Consider the following 9,718-nt stretch of genomic DNA (forward strand, 5'->3'; position numbering starts at 1 on the left):
GTCCACATATGTGGACGCCAGGTCCTAGGAGGTTAAGCTAATGCTGCATCCTTAGACTCATGCTTACCTGTGAAGAAGTTAGCGTTTATGTAATTATAAATCTACAACACTGGATTCCAAAAGCACGAGAAGAATGAAGACAGAGCTTTGATGTCCTGTTTTCATGCGACTCACTGGGGAGTATGCTGCACATTAGCAACCGCTAAGCTTGGCTAACTTCTCTCCGTGGTCATGAGTGTAAATTTACTGTCGAGCTAACCGAGTGTGACCTGGCCTGTTCGGGGAGCGGGCAGTGGTTTGCTGGTAATTGGGGCTCTGCTGAGCGGCCGAGTAACAACAGGAAGAGAAGTGACAGCTCCCACTGCTACCACTAAAGAGCAAGGGGGGAAACAGTTGGAGGCAGTGAGGTGGAGAGGAAGTCACTTTGGGTTTGGAGCTTATTGCTGCTGTAGAATAGCATTAGGGTCTGCAGTATTTCTACCCATCCCTCCGTCGTGAGAATTCAGACGCAAAGGGTAGCGGTTCAGTTAATGGACTGTGAAAGACATATAATTACATCCGTAGATACGACACATTTCTACCATTTCAGCCTGAACCGCAGCTACCTAACCAAAGGTAGCGTGTGGGGAAAACATGCCTACAGGTTCGACTAATTTCAAGCAGCGGCGCCTCCAGCTCGGCCTCACTAAACACAATTAGCAGATGGAAGGCGTGCAGAGTCGGGCCTTGTGGCGGTGCCGCTGGCTGCTGCGCTACACTGCAAGGCTGCTCGTAAGCTTTAAAGGGAAGCTGATAAAAAGATTTCAGGACTGTGAGGCTAAAGTCAGGCCGGCGGTCTTCATCAGCAAATTGTAATGTCCAAAGTCCAGAAGCAAGAACAGGCAAGTTAATTTTTTATTTATTGTCACAAAATAGTGAAGAATAAACCACTAAAAATAATAAACCAAATTTATTGGTTTATTATTTTTACATTCACAATTCTAATAGGGACAAAAACAGTCAAACTGAGCAAGTAAGTACACTCCTACATTTATCTTTCAGTTAGTCTCAGGTTTTCCAGATTAGGTGTCAATGATTAGAACATATTTAGGGAGGAACCTTTCCGACTCTATGACATCAACGATTTGCTATTAAATTGCAGATTGTCATCATGTATGAACCTATAGTGCTCTCTCAGCCCCAGAGGGGGGAAAAAAACAGATGCTTATGAATCTGACAAAGGATTTGAAGACATTTATTATGCTCTATGGAAAGTTATCTACAAGTTGTGCAGATGTTGAAAGGAAATTTTCCAAGATTTCCGCAGCAAACTCTGAAAGTTTGATTCAAAAACAAGTCTGTAAAACAATCTGCATATCTGCAATATCTACAAAACCTAAGATTTACTAACATATAAGAAAATAAATCATTATCTTTTTGCAACCATCTAGAAATATCAGTGTGTGCATGTGTGTATGCTGCCACAGGACTAAGCAGCTCGGCTGATTTCAGCAGGCCTTTATTAGTTGTTTTCCAATGCAAGTCTTTTATTGTTTTGGGTCCACAGATGTTCTTTGCTGTCTCTGTTTCCCCTTTCACATTTAAAATAATATTTAGTATGGTTGATTGTACCGACTTTCAACAAATAGTACATTCACTGCTGGAGGTAGAACAGCTTAGGAGCAATTGCCTCACCCTCACTGGCTGGAGGAACTTGAGTCATGGTGGCCATTATGTTACCTGAAACTTTTTCTTTTTTCCACTGTGTTCTTGATGGGAGAGTACAGGTGTCGTGTTGCTGCCACTGAAGTAAAGTAATATCCTCCGGCTTTTAGCAACCAGGCCAAAATATGCACTGACTGAGGGATTATGTAAGAGGGCTCTGGGGTAAATGTCTTACAATAATAACAACAATAATGTTAATTGCACAGCAGTAAAACAAGGAAAACCAGCATTACAATGTGTGTTACGCCAGCACTTAATACACATAATACAATACAAATGTACAAGTACAAGTCTCAATGTTTCCAGCCTGCTAAGATATCCCCAGACAGAATAGTGTAACTGGATCTACTCTGATGGGACACTTATGTGTCAGTCTGAGGATAAAAACATGGAAAGAATCTGGAATAATTAGAGGAACTGACCTTATGTTTGTTTTACGTATTCTAATTGACTTAAACAGAAGAATTACAACTGAACAGAGGTTTTGGTTATGCTGCTGGGGCCATGCCTGACCGGATAATACGTCTTTAGTGAATAGGCAGCAACATACATGTATGCAGCAAACAACAGGAAACACATTTATGTTCACAGTCTTTATACAAAAAGACTTTAATAATGTTCAATAATGAAAACGTGTATGGTTTGCAGAAAAAAGGAATAAAAGGAAAAACACGAAATTAAGAAAACTGTGGTGGAGAAATTGGAAAAAAAAGGAAGAGACAAAAGCAGAGAAGCAATGATGGCAGAGACTGGAGGAGCTGTTTGTTGTATCCCAAATCTTATAAATTTCCACCATGAAATCACATCATGCATTCAAATCCTGTCTTTAAATAGTTACTGCAGACATTTCAGCATTAATGTCTGCGCTTGCACCAAACACTTTATAAGTACTGTTTTAGTTTCCCCAATAATAAACAAGGGGAAAATATTCTCTTTACAGTGTGCAGTTATGACTGAGTGATTTTTACCACTCTGGGCATGTGGCACATGCAGAACGTATTGTTTCTATGAAGCCTGCACAGCTTATTTCTTATTTATGACCAGGTAAGCTATGCACATATTTAGTTAAATGTTTGTTTTAGGCGAGGGATGCAAATCAAGCAGTAAATCAAGAGCTTGTGACTGTTGAGCTTTGGGTAGTGACCACGAGACTGAGGATGCAAGCGGCAGAAATTAGCTTTCTCTGAAGGGTTGCTGGCCCCTCCCTTAAAAAGAGGGTGAGATGATCAGTCATTCAAGAGGGGCTCAGAGTAGAGCCGATACTCCTCCACATCGAAAGGAGCCAGTTGAGGCGGTTCAGGCAGCTGACAGGATGCCTCCAGGGCGCCTCCTAGGTGAGGTGTTCCAGGCAGACCCAGGACATGCAGGAGAAATATCTCTCGGCTGGCCTCGGAATGTCTTGGTGTTCCCCTGGACAAGCTGGAGGAGGTGGCTAGGGAGAGAGAGATTCTTTGCTTAGGCTGCTACCCCCACGACCTGGCCCTGGATGCTTTTTGAGGATACTGTAAATTTATCTTTGATTTTTAAATTGTACAATCAGTCTGATCTGTTGTCCTCAGTTACCACTGCAACAATCCCCGATTGTGTTCGGAATAACCGTAAAAACATTCACTGATCTGAAACCAAAGTCTCTGATTCTTCTTCTAAAGAACTTCCTCTCATAATTTCTTCCCCACGTCTGTGTAATTGCCTTTAATCCTGTAAAAAAACATCAAATCCATGAAGAACAATTTAGTCCTTATAATCCAGCGTTGTTTACTATTTCCTAATATGTAAAACGTTGTCCTCTTCGAGACCGTAGCATCTAGTGCATGATCTGCTTTTTAATCATTGTCACAAAACTAAAGATCGGTAAGAGTTCACGTTGAACTATAAGGAGCCAGTCATCACCCACAGCAAAGATTAAGTGGTACTTAGGGCACTGTCTCTTGTGCATACTTATTCTCCCCTTTGTTGTTTTGTATGTTACCACCCACTGTTCCATCTCATGCTATATCCGGAAGAGGCCTTGCTCTCTGGGTCACTGGGGTGGGGAGGGATTGACAAGATCTGTACATTGTAAACAGATTAAGTACTTTAGAAAAAAAACTATTTGCATTACTAAACAAATAAATCATCATCTGTCATGATGTGCAGTGTGGCAGGCAGGCAGGAGCGGTGGACCCAAAATGCAGGACTCAGACACGAAGTAAAACTTAAAGCGCAGCTGTATTGCTGGGAGAAACCTCACCAAAAAGACAAACAAAACTCTGGACAGAGGAACTAAGGACTAAAACACTGGAACAGAAATACTAAACCGGAGCAGGAGACAAAAAGCACAGCAGGTTGAGGGTGAAGCTCAGGCAGACACACCGTATAAATACACACACCAGGTAATCAGGAAATGGCACAGAGGAGGGGATGCAGCTGGAACTAATGGGCATAACGAGACAAACCTAGAACGGGAAACTCACACTCACCAACTCGGGGACAGAACACAGAGGAAAGACACAGGTAGGGCTGATCAGAACAACTAAACACACGACTCAAACCCTAAGAACAAATACAAAACAGAATAAACTAGAAAAGAATAATAGTAAACACAAAGCGCTGGGTCACCGACCCAGGACCACGACATCATCAGGGAGTTTTCTTTAATCACATCGGTCATTTCAATTACGTTCTGTATTCTTCTGCCTTTCTTGTGAAACACATAAAACCCCACATTTTCAGGATAGTTCATATATTTTTTGAATAAATAATAAATATTCTCAGTCCTAAAAAAATTGTGATACTATTATTACTAGTGATGTACTAGATACAACTAATTTAAATCCAGGCTTTCATTTTTGGCCCATCGGCTACTTTTTTGGATTGTGTGAGTCTTTTCTTTTTTACTTGTAAAGGTCTGTGTCCCACTGGACAGCTTTGTTTATTTATAACTAAAGAGGGTAAAGCAGTTCTGCTTCCCTTTACTTATCTTTGACGAACATGATGAAACAGGCAATAGCCAGTCTGTTAAGTGAGTGCCATAAGAAACCCAGTATACAGTTTTATTTGCAGACGGTGAGAGAACCCAGTGCCATGTTAAATGGCTTCATAGACCATTACTGCTACACTGAGAAGCAATAGGTTTTCCAGATAATATTCCACTTGGGTTTCTTTTCTACTAATTGTTAAATGTAAGTATATAACATTTACACCCAAAAGCTAGCCAACATGAAGCGATTGCTCAGGTGATGCTTCTGTGCATCCTAATAGCCAATCATTAATTGGGTGCTCAGTTTCAGCTACTTTAGCTTGGTCACAGTCACTTCAAACCTGCAAGCTGCTTTGCAGCCCAACTCCACCACAGCTTTTCACTCATGACTTGATGTCAAGTCTGTTGTCAACGCTGGCCAACAAGAGACAAGACAGACAAACCAGTCCACCTGATTCATATTACTGCAAATGGAAATAACATCTTCTCCTGACTGTTGTGGTTACATGTTCTTAATTAGATCGCAGTGTTATAACCGGGGCTGCACATAAGTGGTCCGCAGGTGCGCATTCGCTGTCAAAATAAAAGTCGCGCACCAGATAAGAAGTTGCAACGCGCGTTTGCGTGCATAAGATTTTCTGGAGGAGGACAAACATGTGTTTAGAACTCTTAAAGATGTCGAAGAAGCAAGCTCCTTTAAGCAATTACTTTGGTGTTCCTCCACCTCCAAAGAAATGTCAGAAGGAGTCCGAACCGCAAAAGAAGCGCGTATTCTCGGAAAAGTGGTTGCAGGAGGTGAGCTGGCTTCAAACAAATGATGAACGCACAGAGATGTGGTGCAGAATATGCCATGAAAATCCTACTCTAGCGGACAAAAACACTGCCTTTTATATGTACGCAAACGTGCGTTGCAACTTCTTATCTGGTGCGCGACTTTTATTTACCTGCGGACCACTTATGTGCACCCCTGGTTATAGCTTTAAAACCTGTAGCACATGTCAGACTTTCCTGTCTTTCTTTCTTCCATCCCACAGTCACCCGCTTTCCTTCATTAACCGTCACTGCCCAATTAGATAGACCTGTGCTGAGTCCAGACACATCGGTCAAGTGTCTGGTTTCACTTCACCTCCCATGCAACAGTTCACCGAAAGCAATCAATTATTCTCAGAAATGTGTACCCCAGAGAGGGAACTCTTAATCCTTTGCAGCCTAAGACCCAAATTGAGTAAATTTAGGAATTTTGGAGCTGGAGTTCATTAGAACACGTTAGCGCTCTTGACATATGAGCAGTCAAGAGAAAAAGGTAGCATGTGAACCCTGGACAAAAAACAAAACAAAAACAAACTGGTATAACGCTTAGACAAAATGAATTTCACATACCCGAAATACACTCACCTCAAAGCAACCACAGGGCCAGTCTTGGCATACTGTACAAACACACCATGTTCTTTCGCCTGTGTAACAGCCACTTACCCTGTGAGATTCATGTGAGCTTGTTTGGTCTAAAACATTTCTTTATTTATAGCATCCTCTTCTCCTTCCTGGAGGGTCTTAATTTGAAAAGCTAATTGTACATAGTCGGGGAAGTGATTAAATCTGCTCCTCATAATGTGAAACAATGACAACGCTTCTTGCCTGCAGGTGTTGTTGCACAGCTGAATATCGGATCGCTGCAGACAATGTATGAACTTGTGCGTGATTGTGATTATATCAGAGGCAAAAAGGCAAAAGTTAAAAATGATATAAAATGAGTGAATTGAAGTTTACATTAGAATGTATTTGATAAAACACATTGAAATATGTCAGGAATATGGAGTCTACCTGTGAATCAATGACTGAAGAAAACATGAATATTCACAGATAAGTATGAAAAAAACAATTTCTCGAGAATGAACGACCTTGAATGATCTCGCATTAATCTGCCTTTACTTTTTAACCACATTTTTCTGCACTGTGATGTTCCTTTAGGCTCTGTGCATTTGGTACGGCAGCACAGTTTTATCATAATGTAATGACACATGTTCTAATAAATTATAGGATTAATCTGAGGTCTTTATTCCCCACCTGACCATGACTTACAGCACAAGTTGTTTTCCAGTCCTCTGCTGTGAAATGAAGATTTGGAAACTAAGTAAAGTGAACTCTCTGACATACAGGATGTAAACATGTATGCCAAATATGATTTCTTCTCTTAAACAGTCCTTTGTGAGCATTATTTAAACAGGTGTTTACAAGTCTAGTAAGTGACTGTACATACTGAAGTAACAATTTGTTTTTATAACGACTTTAAATATTAGCATCTCCTTTTTCTGGAGTGAAAAACCTGTTATGCCATATGGGGCTGTTTTTTTTTTAACATCTAACACTTCCTCTAATATTTTCTAACATCAGATTTTAGCCAGATTTTTCATATTTCAGTCAGATATTTTTAACAGAAGATTAGTTTAGCTTTCCTTTCAGGGCGTTATTAGCTGGCTCAAGCCCATGTGTGTCATAAAGTGTACATTACACTGCATGTTTATATTGCAATAAAAGCAGCGTAGTGCAGTGATGTGCTGCAAAGGTCAGCTTCAAACGTTGCAGTTTGGATCAATCAGAAATCATCTTTTCGGAGCGGGTAAGAAAAACACAGTGTGCATCCTTTTATTCTTTCTTATTTTTCATATTTTTCTTGTTGAGGCGAAGGCAAAGAAAACAGTTCTTAAATCACTTATAAAGAAAGCATAAAAAAGGATAAAAATGAATTTGAGAGGCCCTGCAGGACTTGGTCTTTTGAGCTCTGCAAATTCCAGGCTGTCCTTCAAGGTTTATCTTTGCATTAAATTGGGAACGACTGTCATAATAAAAAAAAAAAATCTCTGAATAAAAACGATTTATATCCACTAAAATCTGTTCATGCCTGTTCACCCACCTCCCCTCCTAGATTAAAGCAGGAGATAGATGTGTTGTATTTTTTAAGCTTAAGTGAGTGTTTGTTACAGCTGCTGCAAGAAAAACCCTGCTAAGCAGTATTGTTTTTTGCAGCACACGAGGCACGGTCTCATCCCCTTAGTTTGAGTAATGAAGTTCATCACATGTTTCACCCCATGAGGACATCAGAGAATAACTACACTCATTGAAGAAAGAAATGTCAAGCGTGAAACAAGACTTTCTGTGGGTTACGATGTTTCACAGAACAACTTCAGCCATTCACAAGCCTTTTTCGTGGCTTTTATCTGAGTGTACGTGAGGCCAATCTCGCTGTCTCCCAGAGCTAAAGCCGAGCCTATTACTGCCTCTATCTGCCAGCCTGGCCTCTTTGTCCTTGTTTCTTTCAGTGGTTCAGCCTGGTGAGATCATCAGCCCCGCTGTTGTGCCAGTGTCAGTAGAGTAAATGCCTCAATCGCAGAAAGGCCTGTGCTGTATCATCTTACCTTGTTCCCAGCTAACTTTTCGCAAGCTCAGAGTTACTCCACATGTATTAGACACACTCTCTCTCTCACAAACGCACATGCAAACACACACACTTTGCACAGACCTCATTTAAACTCCAGATTAAAGCCATTGTATTACACATGACTGTGCAAAGCCCCCTCAGCCGCAGTCTCACACCTTTCATCTGCATCAGTGGCTCCAAGGTACATCTTGAAATCTCTCGTCTCCATCTCCATCAATTCATTTGAACGCTTTGTATTACTTTTCTTTGTGAATTCAGTAAAAACAACAGCTGTCGGCATTGGCACATATTTTGAATTGCATATAAGTAAACAGAGTGTAGTCTTACAGAGCTTTATTAGTAGCCACATCATCTGTGTAGTTTGAAAACTTGTTGTGAAATGACTTTATCGTCTAACTTATCCAATCATAAAATGATATATAGAACCTTTTGTCTCAATGACAGCTCAGTTGCTGTCCACCAACTATTTATAACACATAAGACTCATGCTGTTGAACTAGAGTCACACTGAAACACAGACAGAAGCTCTTACCCAAGCTGCGAAACTGCTTTCCGTCTGTCATCAACACTTGCTTATCCTCTTCAACGCCACAGCTGACATTTGTCTAGAGGTGTGGTATACGCTGAACACGGCTGACGCCAGTGGTCACGCTCACGCTCCTGTGGGCATTTTAGTGTCACACTCATTGAACTGTGGATGGAACATGTGGGCTCAGAAGGCTTGAAGTCATGCTGGCCCGAGCTGCTAGAAATCAAACATGGAGTTGTTTTTAGGATAATCTATTCCCACAGTGCTGATTGCACAGAAGCCGTAGGTCAGTTTGGGATTTGTCCTGAATAATGCTGACCTTGCCACCAGTGGCACAGAGATTTGATTCCTGGTAGTCCTCTGACTTGTTCAAACAATAAGAGCTTATTTAGATCACACGTGGAGCAGCAGCAAAGCGACAGTGTCGTAGCTACAATGGCAGCCTCGAGGAGGGTGCAGTAGAGCTAAAATTATGCTTTCCAAATGCTACGTGAACAAGCGTACTCCTGTCGCTCTTGCTTTTGTATTTCATTCCTGTTTCCAGCCTACATCCTGACAGCTGAATTGAGCATACTTTCATAGTCTCATCAACATGTTTGACGTACACATAGTTGATATTTGTTTCAGTCACCCTGCAAGTCTTTACAAGCCATTAGTGGTTTGCAAAAACATTTCCACATATCTCCAGAGAAGAATTATTTTAGCTTTCACTGGATTTCCGTGGATTTATACTTTGTAGTGAAGTTCATCACAGGGATGTGAAAAGTAGTACTCAAAGATACCCTTTGCTCATTTTTGTTAGCATGCAGTATCTTGTTTTTCTGCCTCTTCAGGTAAAAGTGTGGTCAGCAGGGAAATCACTTCAGTATAGAGAATTCAGGGAATGAGAAAAAGGCTTTTCTGAATGAATTCTGTCTCTTTTGTCTTTGTGTTTCTGCAGCATCTTATTTGCGGACATTGAGGGTTTCACCAGTCTGGCATCGCAGTGCACAGCACAGGAGCTGGTGATGACTCTCAATGAACTGTTCGCCCGCTTTGACAAGTTGGCAGCGGTAAGGATGTAATCGCTTGCATGTATATGTAAAGAGCT

General features: G+C 41.1%; 1 protein-coding gene across 1 annotated transcript in view; it reads left to right on the forward strand.

Annotated features, from left to right (window-relative positions):
* adcy5 (adenylate cyclase 5) overlaps positions 1-9,718 on the forward strand; it is a 97,299-nt gene that overhangs the window by 47,097 nt on the left and 40,484 nt on the right. Inside the window, exon 4 of the mRNA XM_013914150.1 lies at positions 9,569-9,680. Within this exon, the coding sequence (XP_013769604.1) occupies positions 9,569-9,680 (112 nt within the window). The remainder of the gene's footprint in view (positions 1-9,568; positions 9,681-9,718) is intronic.

Source organism: Pundamilia nyererei, unplaced genomic scaffold (genome assembly GCF_000239375.1).
Source record: "Pundamilia nyererei isolate P.nyererei 1_Seehausen unplaced genomic scaffold, PunNye1.0 scaffold00175, whole genome shotgun sequence".
Lineage (NCBI taxonomy): Eukaryota > Metazoa > Chordata > Actinopteri > Cichliformes > Cichlidae > Pundamilia > Pundamilia nyererei.